Source organism: Seriola lalandi, unplaced genomic scaffold, assembly GCF_002814215.2.
Source record: "Seriola lalandi dorsalis isolate HSWRI2012SDOR001 ecotype SW California unplaced genomic scaffold, Sedor1 jcf7180002054795, whole genome shotgun sequence".
Taxonomy (NCBI): domain Eukaryota; kingdom Metazoa; phylum Chordata; class Actinopteri; order Carangiformes; family Carangidae; genus Seriola; species Seriola lalandi.
In genome coordinates, this window is record NW_019525348.1 from 343605 (window position 1) to 367221 (window position 23617).

The window sequence follows — 23617 nt, forward strand, 5'->3', positions numbered from 1 at the left end:
GCGGAAGTGACGTCCGTAAAGGAAGCGAGCGTGCCATTTTCCCCAAGTGATACAAACCCGCACACATGTTGACGTTAGGAAAGAGGACACGGTGCGCAGAAGACACGCTTCTGATGGAGCGAAAACATGGACAACAACAAGGGAAAACATCACTAAACTGATGCACGAAAAGCATTCACTAAAGAAAAAAAATCTGCTGTTTTTCACAATTAACGAAATAATTTTCTCAGAGTTCTGAGATAGATAATTATCTCGTTAATTCAGAAAAAAGTAACAAAAAAAAAACAAATAAAAAAAAATCCTGTTTTTCTGAATTAACGATTTATGTATCCTAGAATCATCTGGGATTCAGCTGTTTTTCTGAATTAATGAGATCATTATGAGATAATAATTTCGTTAATTCCCAATTCTGAGATAATTTCATTAATTCAGAAAAACAGGATTTCTTTTAGAGAAAGATTAAAAAAAAAAAAAAAAAATCCTGCTCCATTTTTCAGTTAAGGAAATGATTATCTCAAAATTCTGCTTATTATCTCAGAATTCTGAGATAATAGAATAGAATAGAATCTCAGAATTCTGAGATAATAAGGCAATATGGAGGCAATTAATCTTTCTTTATTTCGAAACCTTCGAACATGAACAGATCAGACATTTGATTGTTTTGGTCTTTTCTTCTGCCTCATCTTTATCTAACGTCGCCATCGTCTCAGGTCGACAGGTTCACACATGACTGACAGTGGAGGAGTTGGCTGTGATTGGTTTTTCTCCTGTGATGATCAGTGTATGGTCTATCACATTTTAAAAATAAAATAAAATTCATTCACTGACTAAAAGCTCTGCTTCAAAGTAAGAGTAAGAGTCAAAAGTACAATATTTGTCTTTAAGTGTAGGAGTAAAAGTCAGGAGTTTCCAAAAAATAATACTCAAAGTAGATTCTCAAAAAATATACTCAAGTAAATGTACTTTGTAACTGTCCACCCCTGAGCGGCAGATAAATGGCATAAAATATGAAATGAGAAGAAAATACACCTATGGAGTATTATGACAAATGACAGTGATGTATTAGCGATGCTTTAATTTATGAACAGATGCTGGCAGCCAGAGAGCTGAGGTCACATTGATATAGATGAATCAGGTCTGTATGAACTCATGACACTGAAGAAACATGTACTATATATAGACTACACTCATCCTGTAATAACATCTCTTTTATTTGTTTTGTTTTATTATTTTATCACAGATCCATACAGAAAATTGTACAGTATGTCTGGACATTATTGGGGATGTTTTATCTAATTCAACATGCTGATTTAAGGAAAACCAGGCTCCTCAATAAATCAAGAGTGGTATAAAAACTAGAGACAGCAGTATATACATACTTACAAGCAAATCTACCAACCATCAAAACATCTGCCCTCTGAAAACACAGTATCGTTTTTATCAATACAGCTGAGTTAGAACAGAGCCATTCCACTGAGAGCATCACAAATCCAAGCTCACGTCAGCTGTAACATATTTCGACATCAGATCTTAGTTGTCATGTCACTCCATGTCAGGAGAGTCCAGTTCACTGAGAAACCTCTGACATTTGGCCATGAGGACTTTGATGGCCTCTGTGACCAGGACATCCGGAGCGAGGATGCCAGTTGACTCCACAGTAACTGTGTAAGGAAAGAGATCCACAGTATAAGACATTTCTATTTCAGCACAAGACAGATTTTTTTTTTTTTTTTAAAAAAAGGAGCAATGTAAAGAGTCACATAGAAACATTAATATTGATTTCCTGAGTGTTTACGTTGCTGGGAGGCAGATTGTGTTACCGTCAGACAGAACCAGAGAAGCTGTTGCCTCTGTCTCCAGTCTTAATGCTCAGGCTACGTCCACACTGCTACGGTTTAGTTTTAAAACATCACTTTTGCTACTTTTACACCTGCGGTTCACACGACTCTGGGGTTTGTGAGACTTTTGGAAACTCTGCTGGACCTGTTTTAAGGGTTGCATTGTAGTCTGGACAGACAGAAACAGAGACGTTTGGAGACAATGACATAGACACTCACAGCCACGTCTTCTCTTCCTCGACTACCAGTGGTGAATACAACATGATAATTAATTACGAGTGTTACTGACCTTGTTGTCTTTGCTAGCAGCTGTTGTTCAGGTACATTCTCTCTTTTTATGCTACGACTGTCTTTGCTGTTCTTCGTTCAGAGTATTTTCTGGAACTAACCAATTGCAGAGTGGACAATTTGCTTCCTGTTTACACCGGTTCGCATCTGCCCAGTGTACATGAATGGTCATGTGATATTTGTTTTCAGGTGTGTTGGTATGGATGGAGATCGTTTTCATTTTAAAACAGTGTTTTAAAACAGCACTTTCCTTTGGCACTACATTTTCTCAACTGCTGAACTACCGTATTCCTACACGCAAGCGCACCCATGGAGCGCACTGTATTGAAGATACTAGAATTTTGTAGAAGATGTAGTGCCAAAGTACAGTGCTGTTGTCACGTGAAGATAAACTGCTGAAAATATTCTACATGAATCATACATTTAAACAGATAATGGATTGTTTCGTTGGGTGTCTTTTAAAAGTGTCTAAAACACGTTTTTTCTCATGGTCCCGTGATCTGAATTTACTGCAGGTAACACACTGACTATGTGTGACTACCTCACACAACCCCACATCTATCAGCCATCCCTTTAATGTTACACTGTTGCACATTTCACTCTTGGCTTCTCAGAATATCAGACTGTTCCTTTAAAGTGAGCCCTGAGCCCGCAGTCTGAGCGCTGTCTTTAAAGCAGCATGCACATGAACAATGTGTATGAACGTACAAATGAAATGGTCTCGCACTCTGCCGAGTTTCACCACGTTCTTCAGGTCATCATGTCGGAGGACTTCCCTGCTGCAGGTATCCAGGCGACTGTTCACAACTTTGGCGACCTTTTCCCCTGAGGTGGACGACACAAAGACACAGATGATGACATTTACACAGACTCACTGCAGACTCATCCAAGTCTGTAAAGGACCGGTGTGTAGGATCTGGTGACAACTAGCAGTAAGGCTTCAGTCTGCAACCAAGTAAATACCCCTCCTCTCACCCATCCCTTTCTAAACGTGTAGGAGAAACTACGGTGGCCTTCAGGTGAAATGAAAACACAAAAGGCCAGTGTTTGGTTTGTTCTATCTGGGCTACTGTAGAAACATGTACAGGACTTGCTCCCTATGTAGATAAAGGCTTCCTCTAAGCTAATTAAAACTCAATGATTCTTAGTTTCGGGTGATTATACACTAATGAAAACATAATCATGATTATTGTATTGCATTTCTGCCAATAGATCCTTCTGAATCCTGATAATTATCGTTTAACTTCTCTTCCAGTCCAGTTCCTGGGCACAGCTGGACTGTAGAAAACAGACAGAAATCTATGTCACATAAACGATGAAATGGTGAGAATGTTTTATTGTAACAGTTTTTTCTTTATTTCCCATGACAATGAACCATTCCTATCTATCTATCTATCACAAGTGCTAATGGCAGCAAATCAACAGTCTCCATGGAAACAGTAGAATATTACTGCTATAACATCTCTTTCACTACTGTAAATTCCTCGACTTTTTTCCTTAACTAAGGAAACCTTTTAAGAGATTCTGTGCAACACCCTTAACCCCCTCAGCTAAGGGGAAATTAAACCTGAAGTGTCATTCTTAAGCAGAAAACCTAAGGTGTTTTGGGCCACAGACTTTTCTTAAAGGTTTGAAGACGGTGTTGTTTACATCCACGTTTACTAGTAAGCAGTCTTCTTCTTTTCTGTTTTATTGTTTAAGATCATTGGAATGATACGAGTACTGTGTCACCCACATGCATGTGTGCACGAGACAAACAAATCCACTCATAGACAAACAGATCCTCAGCTGACACAAACATTCTGCCGTGTACACAGTACACAGGGTTTACAGATGAGTCAGGTGACTTCTTTCTTACCATCAACATCTTCCAGGTCGATAACTCCTCGTGAGAAGCAGCGTTTTAAGCGCTCTGCCTTCTCTCCCTCCACTGGCTCCAGGAGCGTGATCTCCGGCAGGAGGCGGTAACTGGCCGTGGCCACTGGAGAGAACTTTGCGTGGTCCTTCCCTGAACACACAACAGGGAGCACACTTCAGCGTCAGGCAGCAGAAAATACTGATACTATGCATATGGTGGTACATATGAGAGTGTGTAGACTGATAACAGGTCATGTTGTATGTGAGCTGAGTCGAAGCATGCAGCCTGTCAAAGTGTAGGCTTTTCTATTGAGATGAGTTTCACATTTTATATTTTAACTAAACATTAAGGTTAAAATACTTTGTCACTGATGTATTCCATTATTCCATATTTTAGATGAACGCTCTGGAAGAAACCACAGGCTCCCATGATTCTGTCGTCACATATTCAGATCTCAGGCCAGGAATGTAAATGTTAATAAAAATGCATTTGTTCCATTCCTATATCTGCTCTTCTACACTGAGCTCTAACACTCACCCAGTCCTTTGACACAGTGCATAATAATGTCCAGCTCCTGCCCCGGTCGCAGCTGAGCGATGAGGATGTCGTCGTGTACGGGTCCAATGCTGGAGTCTGCAAACACGTCTGCTTGGTTCCCGATGGGCACCCACTTTATGTCCCTGGAATAAACTGAGGTGAGACAGACAATCACATTAATGTCTGACCTTCTTATATCAGTGCCTTGATGTGACTCATTATCTTCGATTCACTCATTTGTTTGTGTTTCCTGGTCACACCTGCTGCTTGTACGTCTATATCCGCAATCCTCCATGAAACCTACCCATGTGGTTCAGATACAGCTCTCGTGGGTCAGAGGAGTCTTTGCTGGCTCTGGGGTTCCTACTGCATTTAATCTTCAGCTGCAGCTGAATTGTGTCTATTTCTGAACCTTCTTCCTCTGTAGACTCCTCACCTGGAATAAACAAAGCATAACAGAGCATGTTCAACTCGCTCTCCATATATATACACACACATATACATACATTTGGATTATTTGCAGTACTTAGAAAAGTAATGGAAGACATACCATGTACTAAAATATGACATACAGGGGTGGTTAAACGATCAGCTAATCAAATAAACTTTCATGCATATCATAGCAATATCGGTTAACCTCGTCAATTACCAAAGTCTCCAGTGATTGGAGCAATTGGCTGGTGGAAATATTTCATTGTGTCAGACACATATGAAGTCAGTATTTCACATCTTATGCTGTTCAGATCATCCTCAGGTTGGAGCTACAGCTCATCAACATGAATTAGATTGACAATAAAGTGGGTTTGAGGTATTATTAACTTTATTTATATGCTAATGTTAAACCTAATTAGATTCCACGAAGCAGTAAAAGGGATTTGTATTTTATAAGCAGATTTCATATTGGATGATTATTTAACAAAATGCTACCCAACAACAAACCCACTCATATGACTTTTAGTGATGGCAGATCTGTGGTCAGCTTGTCTTACCAGTGTTCCTGTACTCAAACAGGCGGGGGTCAGCTTTGATGGGGATGAGGCCTAATCTGTGGGCCAGCACTTCATCCTGGACGATGGATGTGTTGTTATAGATAAACACCTTCTCTATAGCCATGGTTGGCACCTGTGAGCAAAAACAATGCAAAGCTTTCACAATATATTTAAAAATCTAAAAACTTTCTTTAAGAAACGCAGATGCACAAAATGTCAGTTTCTTCTTCACATTTAGCTTTATAGAAAAAAAACTAATTGGGTAGAAAAAGTGATGTGTCAAACCTTAACCAGGTGAAAAACCTCCAACATCTTATGTCTACATTAGGCCTGCACCACATGAAGTAAATCTGTGATGTGCCATAACATTGTAAAATATTGCAATGACGATATGCCTTGCGATAAATAAACAATTACTGAAGTGTGCATATGCAGTTCCTGTGTCTTCCTCCACCATCATGCTAGCTAACATTACAGTCACGATGACCCTTGTGTCCAGGCTCCTTCTGACAAGTCACATGTTCCCTGAGTGTGAATGCAGGTTTTCTCAAAGTCTCTGGAGGCTCATGTTGAGTCTGCAGCAGTGAGACAGTGGAGGTTCTCTCATCAGGTGTAGCTATATAATCTTACATTCATCTCATCAATACAGTACAGCTTATCTGGCTCTTTATTGATACCCATATTTGTTGTCATTACAATAAAATTTTCAACAGGATTAGAATTTAAAAAATTTGTTCTAAAGCAGCAAAGCACACGTCGCTCGTGTAAAACAATGGATGAAGTTGAAAATGTAGCTTTTTTATGACTGTAGTTGTTGTCAGCTCCAGTAAAAAGTTCACTTCTCACTAGTCTCCACTGTGTGTGTGTGTGTGTGTGTGTGTGTGCGTGTGTGTGTGCGTCAGAGAGGCTGCAGCCCGACACCAAAACGCTGTAGAGAACATTAAGCAGTTTGTTTTCCGGTTCATGTGGTGCAGGTGCTGCAGCTTGACCGTGTGAATATATGCCGTGCGTGAATACAATTATTTTTTCAAATTCATCAAGTTTCTCTCAGTCTTGATGTCGTTACGTGTTTATTGCACATGTTCATGATGATGGTGAAAATATGATTTATCGGTCAGCACTACATCACGTAGTTATATGGATGAGACACTAATCACACTATGGTGGGCCATAAACACATCGAGCCCCCCCCCCCCACATCCCAAGGCTCCTCTGGAGGAGAGAATAGATTATTGTTGCAAGTGTTGTCCTGTCTCTCTCTTGTGTTCGTGTCCTCTGGAGCCACCAAGTGACACAGAGGACAAAACACGATTGAATGGGAATCCCACCTCAGCTAGTAAGATCCTTCTGAAGGCGTTGGCGATGGCTGCATCTATCCCCACCATGTCAAACTCCATGCTGCTCTCATCCAGATGCACCACGTCAATTCTGAAGTTCTGCAAACAGACATATCTTCACTTAACAGGAGCGTTACCATCCAGCCAGCTCACATCAGTTTGATTCAGTGTTCACAGGTTCAAAACAAACTCCTGATACTTTTAACAAAGTTTGACTGCACATAAATAAAATTAGTAAATTCTGTATTTCTTTTTAAAATATGATACAATTCAGTTTGCACATTCTTCTCTTAGATACATGTGAATACGTTAGATATGCATATACATATCTTATACGTTAATTAAAAATGAAGAAAAAGAATAAAGTCTCCATCAGCCATCCTCCTCCCGTTTGTAAAGGTTTCTGTGCAAAATGCATAAAAGAACCTTAAGTTAATAAATAAGTTAGTTGGTATTATCTCCATAAAATACATTTCTGCAGAATAAATATTTCTTTTTAAGAATGTCCTCATGAAGATAGAGAATAAAGGTTTGAACTTGACATAAACAACATATTTGTTCACAAAACTCAATTTTCCACAGTAAAATGTGTGAATGCTGCTGCACATACAGAGAGAGCAGCAGGAAGGAGAGCCATGAGGGAGGTAAGAGAAACCAAAAAAACATCATTTAAATCAAATACATCAGTGCATGGGAGGCACTGTTCAGCAGAAGTCTGAGACAGTGTAAACTAATGTCAAACACTTGACTTACAGACAAATCCAACACACTTCACCAGCCGCCAATTTCAGGGATTAAATAACAAAAATGTACCTTTTGAAATTTTTCCAAATCCCAAGTGTCATCATAGCCAGGGTAGTTTCCAGGATAATCTGTTGTATAAACCTTGAAAAACAACAAATAATCAATCAATCAATCAATCAATCAATCAATCAATCAATCAATAATAAAAATAATTACAATACTTCATCCTCAATATTTACAACATGTGCATTTGTCAAAGGAGTTTTATCTATTAATGAAACAGTATAATGGCATAAAGTATAATGGCAGTTTAAACCTTGGTGGGTGACCATCACTCCACCCGACCAGTTCTCAAAGGTGCTGAAGTATCAATGAGTCCAAAGTAATTAGATCTTAGATCTCTGCAGTGTTTGCATTTTATTTTCTGAGCTTTGATCAGACCTTCAGAGGATTCATCGGTTTCATCTTAAATCTTGCTAAATATATAATATATTTGTATATTTTTTGCCGATTGATGTTTTTTATTCTACGTCGTTGTTTCATCTGACGAGGGAGAAAATAATACACAAAGAAAGAACTCCTGGCTTTACAGTTCACCAGATATGGAGTTAAACATCCCATACCGGCTGAGCTGAAGAAGCCGTACTGTGGATGCAGAGCCGGGGCTAAGCTAAAGGCAAGAGATGGAGATATAAGCCTTTTCTACCATCGATCCTCATGGGAAATGTCAACTCCCTGGCTAACAAGTGTGATGAACGGGAGGCACTTGTGAAGAACCAGCGAGTATATCGTGAGTGTAGTCTCATGTGTTTCACTGAGACCTGGTTAACGACAACACTCTCGACCGTTGTGTGGATTTACCCAGCTTCATTGCAGAACGAGCGGACAGAGACGCCAGAGCAAGTGGGAAGAATAAAGATGGAGGTCTGGTTCTGCTTGTGAACAATAGATGGTGCAACCCCGGTCACATCACAGTGAAGGAGAAGATCTGCTGTCGGGATATTGAACTGTTGGCAGTTGGTCTTAGACTGTACTATGTACCGAGGGAGTTTTCACACATCCTCACCATTGTTGTTTACATTCAACCACGAGCAGAGCCTGCAGTCGCGTGTGACGTCATTCACACCCTGATGCATTCATTGCAATATCGGGGGATTTTCACCATGTCACTCTCGCCTCTCACCTGACTGGCTTCACTCAGTGTGTTGACTGTCCCACAAGGGAAAATAAGACCCTGGATCTGTTGTATGCAAATGTCAAGGAGGCCTACACTGTTTCAGCTCTACCACCACTTGGCAGATCAGATCATAATCTGGTTTTTCTTCAGCATTCCTACAAGCCCTGTGTACTGAGGCAGGCTGCAACCACCTGCTCATTCATGACTGGACCCCGGAGGCCAGTGAGTCTCTAAAAGACTGTTTTGAGTGAACAGACTGGAATGTATTGTTGGAGTCACAGGAAAATTATAAAAGCAAGGACCCTGTCCTTGACAGAATGGTTGAATGTACCACAGACTACATTAACTTCTGTATGGACACTGTAATACCAGCAAGAGCTGTACACTGCTTTCCAAACAACAAAACCTGGATCACCAGTAACATCAAGACCCTCCTCAAGCAGAAAGAGGAGGCCTTCAGGGATGGAGACAGGGAGAAGCTCAGGTGTGTGCAACATGAGCTGAAGAGGAGATTAAAGCAGGTGAAGGAGGACTAAGTAAAGAAAGTAGAGAGGAAGCTGCAGCACAACAACACCAGAGAGGGATGACCATCACTGGCTGTAAAGAGAAGAACAGCCAGGCAACATCAGGTGATGTGGACAAGGCCAATGAGTTCAACCTGTTCTACAAAAGGTGTGACACAGCCTCACCTGTTCTCTCTCCCACTGCTTCAGCTGCAGCTTCTCCTACGGCATCTCCTCCACAACCTGACACTGCAGCTGCAACACCCTCCACACTGGGGTCAAGTCTCCTGTTCTTTACAGTGGAGGAGGTGAGGGCAGAGCTCAAGAGGCTACGTCCTGGAAAGGCAACAGGCCTGGATGGTTTGTGTCCGAGGCTGTTAAAGAACTGTGCAGCCCAGCTGGCTGAGTCTCTCCAGAGGATCTTTAACTTAAGTCTTCAAACAGAGAGGGTCCCCGTCCTGTGGAAAACATCATATCTTGTTCCAGTCCCTAAAGTAGGACGACCGGCTGAAATAAATGACTACAGACCGGTGGCCCTCACATCACACATCATGAAGACCCTGGAGCGGCTGCTTCTCCACCTTCTGATGTCACAGGTTGAACATGCATTAGACCCCCTACAGTTCAGCTACAAAGAACATATTGGAGTGGATGATGCCGTCCTTTACATGCTCCACCGGCCCATTCTTACTTGGATCAGCCAGGTAGTTACATGAGTATTATGTTCTTTGATTTTTCAAGTGCATTTAACACCATCCAACCCCCCATCCTTAAAGACAAGCTGGAAGGGATGGGGGTGGATCCCTGCTTCACGTCCTGGATTGTGGATTACCTGACAAGACGACCACAGTACGTCAGGCTGGGTAACTGTCTCAGGGACAGTGATCAGCAGCACTGGGGCTCCACAGGGGACTGTTCTGGCTCCGTTTCTGTTCACTCTGTATACAGCCGACTTTAAATACAACTCTGAGTCCTGCCACATCCAGAAATACTCAGATGACACAACTATTGTGGCGCGTATCAGGAACGGGCAGGAAGAGGAGTACAGGGATCTGACGATGGCCTTCAGTGAAAGGAGCGACAAGAACTGCCTCCTTCTCAACACCTCCAAGACCAAGGAGATGGTCATGGACTTTCGGAGGTCTAGGCCCACCCTTCAGCCAGTCAAAATTGGAGGGAAGGACACTGAGGTGATGCACACTCATAAATACCTAGGTGTGCACCTGGACAGTAAACTGGACTGGTCCCTGAACACAGATGCCATCTACCTAAAGGGGCAGAGCCGGTTCTTTTTCCTCAGGAAGCTCAGGTCCTTTGATGTCTGCAGTGAAATGCTGCACATGTTTTATCAGTCAGTGGTGGACAGTGTACTCTTTTATACTGCTGTCTGCTGGGACAAGCTGCTGGGTAAAATGGAGGCCATCTTTGACGATACCAACCATCCTCTCCACAACATTCTAGCAGGATAGAGGAGCAGCAGCAAACGTCTCATCTCACTGCGCTGCAGAAGTTCAGGAGATCCTTTGTTCCCACTGCCATCAGGCTATTCAACACCTCAGCCAAAGGAGGGGACTAATCTAATTATTATTGTTTATTTATTATTAACTGTTTTTATTATTATTATTATTATTATTATTATTATTATTATTATTATCATCATAATCATCAACGATGAGCTAATAGACACATGAATTTCCCCTAGGGGATAAATAAAGTATCTATCTATCTAAAATGTGAACCTCATGCAGGAAGGACCAGTCAAGAGGCAGAGAGTTTGTAGACTATAGTCAGGATTCACAAAGAAACAGCTTGACATTTTAAAAAGTGTTTGTCCAGGCCTAAGGATGGTATAAATTGAAAAGGGCATACATGACGTCCATACTGGATCAACACAAAATAAAAGTAATTTACAATTGCAAACAAACTTAAATCACCTGAATCACTCTGAGAACCAATTTTGTTTTTTCATTCACATAAGACATTTATACAACAATTAGTTCCGACCAAGTAATTTGATGGGACGAGAGGCATTCCTTGAGTGCTGATATAGAGTATAACAGCACTGGGACTTTTAACTGCATGTATCACTCCACTTTACAGGTGTTCTATTAACGGTTGATTAGCGTGACATTAACGGTTGTTAACTATGTTAGATTGTAAAAAACGTGCCTGGATACTTCAGCGGACTCCTCCAGGTGTGCTCAAATGACATGACATCAGCGACCTCGACAAATTAGAGCAAAAATGAAGCTGGCCTGAGGTAACGTATAGACAGAGTAGCAAGCTAGTGCGCACACTGCAGTTCAGGAAGGTGTGTATGTTGCTTAGCAACAGTCCAGTTGCGGAACTTTTATGATGGCAAATAAATGATAACATAAACAAACAAATCATCTGATAGTAGTAGTAGGGGACAGTACAGTACAGTACAACTTGCTATTTGACCATAAACTGTTGCAGAAATCCCACAAACTGATGTAAAAAAAACTGACAAGAATGCAGGAAATGAAGTGTGCAACTCTAGAAGTTTCCCCGGGGAGGACCACAGACCTCCCAATTTATGTGCCCCCATTCTCATGACAATGGATTTACTATCAGTGTATTTATCGCCTGGTATTCTATACGTCACAACTCGACTGTATCAGTCAGATACATGACGTCTTCATACAAAAACCTGACTATCTGCAGATAAAGTTAGCTCATGTCAAACACAGGTAACGTTACAGCTCGTGTCGGTACCACACGAGCTGACGTTCACGTGCAGGTCAGTGCAACAGCGGAGAGGAACTTGGAAGTCACAACTAGAGTAATATGCAATAAAAACCCAGTGTTAGACTCCTACTTACATTCTTCACACCAAATTCCCCAAGTATTACTCGATTCCGAATCTCATCCACGTTCTCCATGGTCGCAGCCATTTTGTCATGTAGACTGATTAGCTCCGCCCACACTTCCGCTCCAGTTCGTACTGCATCATCACAGTACGTACTGTGTTTATACTGTTCATCCTGCTTCATCAGTGTATTTACTGTCTTCACTGTAGCATACAAATGCCTTTGAATATATATATTTTCAATCAAATGTTTTATTGAGCCAAAGAAAGTTATACGTATAGTAGGCCTAAACCGGTGTACCAGTGCTCACTTTCATAGTTAGAAAGGATTATAAAATTATATTAATTTACATTCACAGCAACAAAACAGATGCTACAAAGGTATAAGGATTGTCCTTGGGAATTGAACATTATCTAAGAAACAATTGAAAAAGAAAGGAGACATGAAAAAACAATAATAACATGTTAAAAAGTAATTAAATAGTTCTACCTTCTCGATGTTTGAGATACACCAACATTAATAAGCAAAAGTTCTGGATTTAAAGGAGTTTTAATAATTTCTCAGATATTTTTGAAGATATCACACCAAAAAGGTGCAACTTTGGGGCACTATGAGAAAGACTTGACTCTGAGAAATGGCACTTATCACACACCGGTGATATTTTTGGATATATGTTGTGTATTTTCACCTTAGAGCAATTGAGTAAAGGCCTTCCTTTTTAATTAAGGCATCGCCTCCAAAGGGGAAATTAAAAATGCGATGAATATGTCTACCAATTACTGAATTAATTAATTAATATGAATTGATATAATGAATCCAATCAGTCTAATATCAGAAGCCGTGACTTCTTGATTCAAAGGATCTCACAACAGGACAATGACTGAGTTTGAATAAAGACATTTATTAACTGCAAACTAATACAGGATAAATGCAATATCTGATAATCACAGACATAATATATGACATAAAATTACATAATGAATTGGGCCTTTTTACCACACAGCTATACTACTAAATGATACTATGATGTCTACGAGTGAAATATGAAGTTTAAAACAATATTTTACCTAAACATCAACGCACTCATGAGAAGAATATGAGTTGCACTGTAGCTGTGGAATTTTCTGGTTGGAACCTGTAGTTGGTGTTTCCCTGGAGACGACGTGTAGTTACCGGGCTGCGGGCTGCACCAGTGCTCTCAGCTGTTCAGTGCTTGGCAATCTGCCACTTTGTACCACAGTTACTGTTGCTCGACGCTCTGAGGAGACAGGCAACAGACAATTACAAATGTTAACAGGTGAACTAGTGTAATGCCATCCCAATTCTGAAGCTGTCCCCTGGAAAGGGTGAATAAAAACCTCCAAGTTATCACGTGGCTTGTGTGTTACAGCTACCCCAAATAAGGCTATTCCATATCTCTCACATGTGTGAAACTTCTATTGGATACTTAAACATAGACATGATCTTATGTCTGACCTAACTCACCTTGAGTTTTTAGGACTCAATAGCAGAACACAGACTCAAAGGAAGTTTGGAGTTTTAAAGTATTTATTGCACAACTTGCAAAAAGTCTTAGAGCTGGGTTGTAAGTGAGCTGGACCGAGACAGAACTGGCAGGCAGGGTTCGGGCAGGGGTTCCAGCACCAGGTATGTTGGAGAGCAGGGCACGCAGGAAGTTTGTCAGATGGTGATTCCAAACAGGACCTGCAGACCAGGAGGAGGCTGGACATGGCTGGCAACTGGCAAGGTTTGGGTAGTGAACCTGAGACACAGGCAAACAACAGTAGAACAAACTGGTAAACTGGCAAGATGTAGAAATCAGGGGCTGGCTGCACAAAAAAAAACAAAACAAGTTTTGTACTTAAGTATGACATTTAAGGTTGTATCTCTCCTTAGCTGAGGGAGTTACTAAACGGTGTTGCATAGAATTTCTTTAAATATTTCCATAGTTATGGGAAAAGTTGAGGCATTTGCAGCAGTGAAGACATTTTACAGAAAGACATGAAACACCTTGACTATACGTGACTGAAAAGATCATGTGGCATAAAACCATAGAGCAACCATCAAGCTGCAGAAAGTAGAGCGATCCAACCCTAGATGGTCTAGTTTTTCCCTTAAGTCACTATGGTCTTTTGTGCAACGGTTTAACTGTCTTGAAGTGATTCCTTAACATCCACAGACCACAGAGTTTCTATGATTTTATTGCTGGCATCAAAATTTGGGCACATTCTTCTTGGATACACACAATTAAAACAACATTTTAACATCAATTTCAACAGACAAACACTCAGCATCAATTCCCGTGTAAAACTTAAAATATGATTATGGAAGGCCTCTACACAGACAACGACCACTGATGCAGTTATTTTCAAATTTAGCCATAATGCATAAAGCAGAGTACAGACAAAAAAAAAAAACAGAGAAAGAAAAGAGAATACAGATTTTAAAAAAGCCCTTCTTGCGTCATGCCACCTAGCTGACTGTCATCTCAGCTGGTGGACACAGAGAATATTTTATCATAACATAAAATACCATAAGAAGTCATATGGTTATATGAGAAGAATTTGAGTTTGCACAAAATCAAAAAAATATTATATTATATTATATGATAGCGTCTCTCTGCTGTAACATTGTGTTGTCCACTGTAATGGTAAAGAATAGATATACAATGTCAGATGAGAAGATGAATGTAAGTTTCATCTCTTACTTCAAGGCTTTAGAGTTCTCCCCCCTTTGGTTAAAAGTGTCTGTAAAATGACCAAATGTCTGTAAATGTAAATGTAAATATAAAGTTAATTTAAATGTATCTTCATTAAACACATCTACTGTTGTACAATTAAGTACAATTTTGATCACAACTTAAACTCCATTAATGCATATTGTTTTGATTCTTCTGATGGAGCTAGACAAGCAGTCTGCTTCCAGTCATTATGCTGAGCCATGCTGAACACTTCCTGGTCCTACCTATTTCTATAGTGGACATACAGAGATCAAACTGATCTCCATCTTCTAGAGCCTTAATGAACAGCTGTGTTTCATTCTTAATCTGTGATTCATTCACAGGTGATACTGATGAATCTCATAGTGGTTTACTATAGTGACTATTTGCTGTTTAAATCTGTCACCTCTATAACCACCTGATATAAAGACGCCCCTTTCTGTATGTACATGTTCAAAGCACACCAAAAAGTTTGATTGGCTTGTTTTATACCTAAATGGTGTATGTTCCATTAATGGTGTTTCTGCTCCTTCCTGAGCTGATATATGCTGTATGACTGTAACATCACACATGAGGGAATAAATTGGGTGGTGGAGTTTATTATTGTCTGGACTATAAATACATACAATATTCAGTGATGTTTCATGTTTTCAATGAAGCATGCAATAGTTCTATTAACGGGTGTATTCATACATCACCTATAGTTTCATCATACATAACTTTCAATTGTGTAAATATTCTATCCGAGAATAACAACACTAAAGCCCCACCAGTGCCCCCTGGAGGCTGCCATGTTCTTTTGACCCCACAATATAAACTGAAGTGTTGGAGAGACACAGTGGCGGACCACAGCTGTCCCGCAGGCGTGGTTAAAGTGTTTCCTGAGGGTGAAGCTACAGGAAAGACTATGGTGGCATGAAGATACAGCAGCATTGAGTTAATTGCATGCTGTACTACTTGTCTGTGCTACTCATGTTCATCTAGCAGATATCACTCAAAGCGGCCATGTACCAATTCCTACAGGATCAGGTTGCATCCCTGTTTATCTAGAGTCTATATGTGTGAAGTCTTGAGTGATGGCTAAAGAATCTTTTATGAGGTCACACTGACCTTTACCAAAATATATTCAGTTTGTCCTTGAGTCCAAGTGAATAAGATATTCCTGTATTAGTCCCACAGTGGGGAAATTTCCCGATTGTTTGGGCCAAATTTGAAGAAGTTCTGTCAAGGCGTTATCACGTCCACGAGAGTGGGACAGACGGATGGACAACCCAAAATAAACCTTTTGATATAACGCCTATCGCGATGTAGCTAGGATTAATGGTTAAGGCTTCACATGGTATGCTAGCCATCCGGAGCTAATATCTTAGCTCATGCTTAGCTTCCAGATACATAGTGTTTATCACATCGGTGACGGTTGCCTTGAAGAAGTAGTTACCGTATGGCATAAGCTAGCAGCAGTGACATACCACTGTCAATCGGCAGATTGAAATCAGAATAATATCATCAGCCACTTCACAACTTTAATGTCACTGTTCAAACAGAAACTGTTCATAGTGTCAGTCTATCCATTCGATTTTGATATTTCTTGTGCCAAAATGTGACATTATGGCTTAATGGTGATCAGACACAAGGTAAGCAGGTCATCAAAATCAGTCATCCTCTGGGGACCTGGATATCCACAGCAGAGGTCGTCATGATCTGCCCAGTGGTTGCTAAGATACATTTTATATTTATGCTATAGTGAAAGGAAAAGCACATTTCAATATTAACATTATGGACTGAATGACAAGCAGGTCTGCTGTTTTCTATGACAACCATGGGGACTACGGTCACCACCACCCACCCTGAGCGACAGAACAGGTTGAATTTAATACTCACATTCAGACCAGGTGACAATTGTCTATATTGTAGAAGGGAAAATACACATGTACCATAAACAGAGTGAAATATCCAGGGAAACTGTCCTGGATTTGTTTGACCCACAAAAGGTTTCTATGTTGTTCAGAAGTGAAATGTCTTTGTGTCTACATCTCCACAGAGCTGAAGCACCATGAAATACAATTAATCAACATTTTAACAAGCAATCCAACAATTCTCTTAATGAACCTTGGTTTCAAAACCCACAGTAATTAAAAGTGTTCAGTTCAGTTCTGATTGATTTCTCTCTGGTACTGTAATAATCCCTCACAGACACTTCTACTGGTTATTGTGGAGTCCTAAAAATGACAGATGACACCTATGAGATATCAGGTAAGACAAAGATGAAATTATGTAAATATATCATTATACAATGAGCTAAATTTGTTGAACTATTATTGGTATGAACTTATAAGCAACAAGGAAGGTTTCGAATGCTGCAAGAGCAAAGCGGGAATATGTTTGTGTTGGAGTGTGCAGGTGAAAAAATAAAATAAAATGTGAATAAGACAAATGAAATGTTAATGTACGTATTAAATCTATTGTATGCAAGATAAACAAACATGTATTATTTTTAAATAACAATATAATATTAGAATGATTTATCCCATGTGTTATTTATTTCTGAGCTTTCCCGTCAGACTCTGCATAAAGTCACTGAACACACACAACTGTCTCATGTCTGGTTTTGTTTTTTAGTGCAGCACAGCAACTATGTGACCACATGTCTTTTAAAATCTTAAATAAAGGTGGTTGATTGGTTGATTTTTTGGGGAGCATAAAACAACCTAACTTGAGGAATCTTACATAGAATTCAAATAGCAGCACATCCAATGTTACCACACCCTAAACCTAATCCCTTAACTTTTATCACACAAAGTTTCATCCCTTTTGCCTTAGAGTTCCACCAGGATCTGTTCATGGACTATTTACTCTTGTTTATAACAGTGATTTACCACATGCTACAGAGCTGGTGTATTTGTTTGCATACAACAATCATTGTACGCTCTGTTCCCACATGAGTCCAGGCCCTGCAGTGGTGAAGAATCAGGCAGAGTCTTAAAATAGTTTCAAAGTTTTCGGTGTCGTTGGTCTCATGGTCATTGAAAATGCCTGTGTTCGTTCATAGTTAAGAAGAAAATATCTCCAGGCAGCCTCATATCATTTAAATTTCATCCAAAACAAACAAAAGAGCAAGGATGCAGGAAGGGAGTGGGCGGGGTTAAAGGGTTGGCCCCAGCCACGGGTCAAAGGTTAGGGTTAGGGTTAAGTTGAGGTAACACTGTATATGTGTATTTTCCATTAACATTTTTCACTGTATTACATGATGTTCTTCACCCTGCACATTCATAGTGTTTATTGCAGTCCTGTTGCATCACATTGCTTTACACTGAACAGGTACTGTCTCGTGTATGAAGAGGACCGGCCCTCTGAACACACTGGCAGTGCACAGCTGGAACAATCATATTTGCAATCCTTGGATTATTGAACCACAGACAGGAAACGATGGAATATCAGTCTGTTGTTAGTTAAGCAGTAGTTTCATTTTCAGCGCTTTTTCTATTGATTTCAGTGAATATAATAATAACAACACAAATCTTTAATCATGAGACATTTCATGTGAAGCTTGTCCATTGATGCAGATTGTTCTGTCTTCTTTAGACCTTCTGATCAGACAGGTGTCATTTGAGGCTGAGGCTCCGAGCAGCCATGCTGGCTACTGAACACAGTGTTCAGGTACTGTCCTGTCCGTCAGTCGGAGGGTGAGTCAGTCCACAGCTGTGGTGGTCCGGGTGCAGCAGGTTCGGATGGAGCCCATCATTCTGCTCGTCTTCCTCTGACAGCTGGTGTTCCCGCTCTGCCGGGAGGTGTTGGTGTTTTGGCGTGACAGTTTGGCCGCACGGCTCGCCGTCTCCTTGATCTGCAGCTCCAGGTGTCTCTGGATGGCCAGACCCAGCTCCTCTGGGTCCACAGAGGCCCCATACACTTCCCACGTCATCCCCTCTGCATCCCACTTCACCTCCTTCACTGGGGACTTGGGAGCACCCCCTGGTTTCTTGCCTTCATTGCTGTCGGTGTTTGTCAGTGATGGAGTCTGGCTGGAGGAGATGCTGCGTCTGCTCTCCTCTGATAGACAGATCTGAGGGAACACATGAGGTGTGACAGTCTGTCCTGTCTGCACCCCGACGTCCCTCATCTCTCTGTGGCCCGTCATAGTCCCCATGTCCCGGGTCTTGGTTCGAACATGGCCAATGGGGCTGCTGCAGCATCCCTCTCCGCTGAAGTGTTTCTGGGATGGTGGTCCGCCACCGGGGGGCAGCGAGCTGACCCAGGAGCAGCTGAGGTTGCAGCACCGCAGCAGATGCTTGGCGTCCAGGCCTGTCTCACTGACAGAGGAGATGAGGCGAGGCAGGGTGAGTTGGTTGGTCACTGAAGGAAGCACAGTTGGGCGCTGCCTGTCGCAGCTTTGCTCTACACCTGCCAGGCGTGGCAGGAGCTGGGAGGGGGCGGGGATGGGCTGGGGGTGGCAGTAGGCAGCAAATGTGTCTTCAAAATTGGCATGAGGGAGGTAGGAGCTGTAACACAGCCCCTTGTCACACTGAGGGAGAAGATGGCCCTTTTCACCCTCCACTTTAACCACTGCCCTGGGGGGCGAGACACGGACACACCCGCTCTGAGGCTGCTGTGCACCACTGTCTCCCCCGCTGACCCCTCGGCAGATAGTGGTGAGGATGTTGCACTGTTGCAGCTGCATGGGTTGCTTGCAGGCTAGTGTGGAGCGACTCTCAGCTTCTGGGAAACTCTTATCTCCTCCGTGGTAAGCAAGGCCACAGGTCTGGCTGACCGGAGCCTGGGGGGGCCCTGCTTGTTGAACCAGAGGTAACGTGTCTGAGTGACTCCTGTGAACAGGCAGAGAGGCTGGTGTTAGACTCTGTAGAGTCCTGCCAGCCTGAGGCGTGTCAATGGCTGCATTCATGCGGTGACGTGAGGGTGTAGACGTGTCAGCCAGACTATGAGGGCGGCTTGACACCCTGGGGGGCACGCAGTGTTTATACGGGCTTTGATCCTGTTCACCAGGCTCTCCGCTGACCCTCAGGCTGCTGCGGTTAGTTTCTCTGGTAGGAGGAGATGCAGTACAGATCTTATTGTTAGTGTTCTTTGGCTCCTCCTGGCAGGTGGGGCCTGGTCCTGCAGCCAGACCTGAGGGTTCTTCTGCCTGCGTGGAGCTCTGGGAGGTGTCAAACAGGGACTGACCAGAGACGCTTGATTCCAAGGAAACACCTCCCCCCTGTTGGTTCAGCTCCGACTCAGGGTGCCTGGCCTCTGCCATGGGAGACCTTTAAGAAGAAATAAAACAATATGTGGATGTTTCACACTCAATCAGCTCAGAGAGACAACACACACACACACACACACACACACACACACACACACACACACACACACACACACAAACACACACAGAGCACAGACAATCACATTGACAATTTAAATGGCAGCCAGACTCACCAGATCGAAATCATCATCTGTACCATTGTGGTCTGGAATATCGAACAAGACTTTCTGTGTGGTCGTTTGATTAAACACAAGTTGGTCTTACAATAAGACCACCCTTATAAAGGATTTATATATGGTTTGTAATTAGGTTATTCATTTGGTTGTCAACACTTTATAAATCATAAATAAACAATTATAAACACATTATAACAAAGTTTTCATACATTGATGCAGGCTCACTATTTGGCAAGATCAAGTTAATGCTTTCTACTCATTAATCTTACTGATGAGTTACTACCATTTATAACTGGTAAAAGGAGCCTTATTGTAAAGTGTAAAACACATCACCATTTATTAATGAGTTACCAGTTATAAATAATAGTAGCTTCAGTGGTCATGTGATATGATCATGTGATCTGCCATAATCTGATCTGTCAAATGAAAAGATTTGACCATTAAGATGCTGTTGGTGGTTCATTGATAGTAACTGAACAAAGGTGATGAAGCAGCAGCTACAAACGCTGATGATGGAGAAAACGATATGAAAACAAAAGATATGAGGCTCAACAGTACAGATACATGTGGGCTCACTATTTGGCAAGCAACAGGTCACAGTCGCCCATTTTTAGCTACTGTGTTATAACAGCTTATAAATGATTTATAAAGTGTTAGCAAGCTAATTAATTAACTAGTTACAACAATTCATAAATCCTTTACAAGGGGAGTCTTACTGTGAAGTGGAACCAGGAAAAGTATCAGAGCCACAGAACATCACTGCTGCACAGAGTGGAAAAGCATCTGATCACCAGTGGCAGAGCAGATTATTACACTGACTGAGTTTCATGATTTAAAGAGTGACTTCAAACACACTCTGTGTGAAGAAGCCTGACATCTACTGGTGAGAGCAGGTACCGGACTGCCCGTCTATCACTGACTGGTCCTGGACGTACGAGGATACTCCACCATGACAGCCACTGGGTAATAAACAGTTATAAATGTCGGATTGTCACAGATTAAAGTTTGGTTACTTGGTTCAATTTTTCCTCTTCTTCCTCTTCCTCTTATGATGGTATGTTTCTGCTTTCTTCATGATCCCTGAGCTACTATATGATACTTCCTACATTTTATATTTATCTAAACAAATATGCATTCCTTCTTATCTCACATGGACAAATTTATAAATGAAGTGACAGTATATGACCAGCCAGATTACATAGTAATGATAACTTTGCAATCATGTAACATCACATGTGAAGTCTGAACTGAATGGGACTGAGATGACAGTGTCACTCACAGTCACACAGTCTATCCTCTGCACTCTGTAGTGCAATGTGATCACACCGGCAAAGTCAAAAAAGTCAGTGAGCAAACTAAAACAACAGGTACATTATTGTTCCACATAAAAATGGAGGAGCTACTCACAGGTAGAACACAGCTCAGAAAACAAACTGTTACGTCTCTGGTGTAACAGTTTGTCCTCTCTTTGTAAAGTTTAGCTGGGTTGCATCGGTTAGTATGAAGAATGGAATTGGGACATATGTGAGACACATGAGAGAGTCAGTTCTTCAAAATAAGACTGAGTGAAACCTGAATGGGAATCGGGGTCTTTCTATTTACTGGGTTTTCTTGCCAAAATCTGTTTTCTGTTTTTATATTTGACACAGTTTTAATCGTGATGTGTTTTAATGCTGAGGACTGCCATATGCTCTCAAACCAAGAGCGTCTTCTCTAAATAAATGTTGCTGCAACTGTTCATAGTTCACCTCATGTCGATGCAAAATCTGCACACGCCAGACAAAACACGCAGACAGTTCAACAAGCGGCTTGATTTTCAAGATAAAAGCACAGAGCAGCATTAAAGCATCACAATAGACGGGAACAACAACAACCTGATTCAGACGGGGAAACACGTCACATGTGAATCTTTGTTGGTTCATTTCCCCCAAACCCTCTGGCTATATCTGCTGGGTTTCAACCAAATTTAAAGAAATAGTTCAATAGCTGTTTTTTATTAGTCAATCTTGATGTAGTTAGCCTAGCATAGCATAAAGACTGAGAAAGAAAGAAGAGGAAACATAGCAGTTTGTGCTTTGGGGAGAGTCACATGATTAAACATGACACAACATGTTGATCAGTGAGCTGCAGAGGGGATGGTAGATGTACATTTGAACCACCTGCTTCCAGTCCTTATGCTAAGCTAAGCTAACCACACATCCTGACACCAGCTGTGTCCACAGAGATACATACAGAGACATGATGGTGGTGTTGTTCTTCTATCATCTCACTCTCAGAGCGAGGGTGAACAAGTGAACTCTCCAGCTTTAACTATCATTTAAAAATAGTTGCAGAGCGATTGTGCTGATGCGAACAGCTGACTGGGTCTGGATTACATCATGAGGACGTGTGGCGTTCGAAAGCATCATGAAGTGAGTCACAGGATTCAGACGGCAACAAGTCAGTGCTCGCTGTTACATCCCTGCATGTAGTGTCTCTATTTGAATCTGAATTGTAGAAACTTCATTTAAAAGATATTATAATTTCAACTTGATTTTGTGTATATCATTTTTGTCAGATGCTGTTTCAGATGTTTGATTAATATCCAAAACCTGGTGTACGATTTGAAATTGTAACAAATTTAGATTGAGCAGGTAACAGGTGTTTGACATTTTCAGGTTCTGACTCATTCAAGGAAACAACGTTCGGTGTCTCTTGGTCGTTAATCACCCCACAGGAGGTGGGCTGGACCCCATCACACCCCTCTGCACACCCTTCTCACAGTCACATTCACACCCAGAACACAAAACAGACACATACACAACAAACAGATGCTATAAGAATTGCATACATGCACACACACACACACACACACACACACACACACACACACACCAGATGAGTGTATTCCTCAAGGGAAAAGAGGATTTGAACGTTTTCCTCCAGCAGCTTACCTCTGGCAGTGATCTACTCGCTGCTGAGCCTCTTTCTTTCTCTCTTTCCTCTCCCTTTCCGATCAGACGGGTGATGGATGCAGTTCCTTAGAAAGACTTCATTTCCCTCTCCTCCTCCTCCTCCTCCTCCTCCTCCTCTCATCCACAGGTGCCCTCTCTCCCTCCCTTTCTGTCTTTACCTCCACACCATCCACTGAGCTGCCTGAGATCTCTCCTCCACAGCCTCCTCTTCTCTCCCTCCTTTTGTCTCAGCAGCCCCGCTAGCTGATGAGCACAAGATGGAGGAGACCTTGCGATAATCCTCTCCTACGTCTGATTACAAATGTGAGGATGCAATCTTCAAATCCCTGTTCTGTAACGGAGAGTCGAGCTGTTAGTGGTTGGCTTATCCAGCTGTAGTGGGAGACGGATGGAGGGGGAGGGGGAGGAG

The 23617-nt window shown here is 41.6% G+C and overlaps 2 protein-coding genes across 2 annotated transcripts; both read right to left on the reverse strand.

The window, feature by feature from the left end:
• Nucleotides 1–1190: 1190 nt before the first annotated feature.
• On the reverse strand, nt 1191–12204 carry polr1c (RNA polymerase I and III subunit C). Its single transcript, XM_023425696.2, has 9 exons — nt 12115–12204; nt 7661–7732; nt 6839–6946; nt 5511–5643; nt 4826–4957; nt 4522–4674; nt 3985–4134; nt 2835–2951; nt 1191–1661 (listed from the first exon to the last, which is right to left on the reverse strand). Exons 1-9 carry the CDS (start codon nt 12184–12186, stop codon nt 1543–1545), a joined length of 1056 nt encoding a protein of 351 aa, XP_023281464.1. The 5' UTR covers nt 12187–12204; the 3' UTR covers nt 1191–1542.
• Nucleotides 12205–14287: 2083 nt separating this feature from the next.
• Nucleotides 14288–23577, reverse strand: LOC111669399 (uncharacterized). The gene is made up of 2 exons (XM_023425681.2): nt 23188–23577; nt 14288–20079 (listed from the first exon to the last, which is right to left on the reverse strand). Exon 2 carries the CDS (start codon nt 20070–20072, stop codon nt 18510–18512), a length of 1563 nt encoding a protein of 520 aa, XP_023281449.1. The 5' UTR covers nt 20073–20079; nt 23188–23577; the 3' UTR covers nt 14288–18509.
• Between the last annotated feature and the right edge of the window lie 40 nt (nt 23578–23617).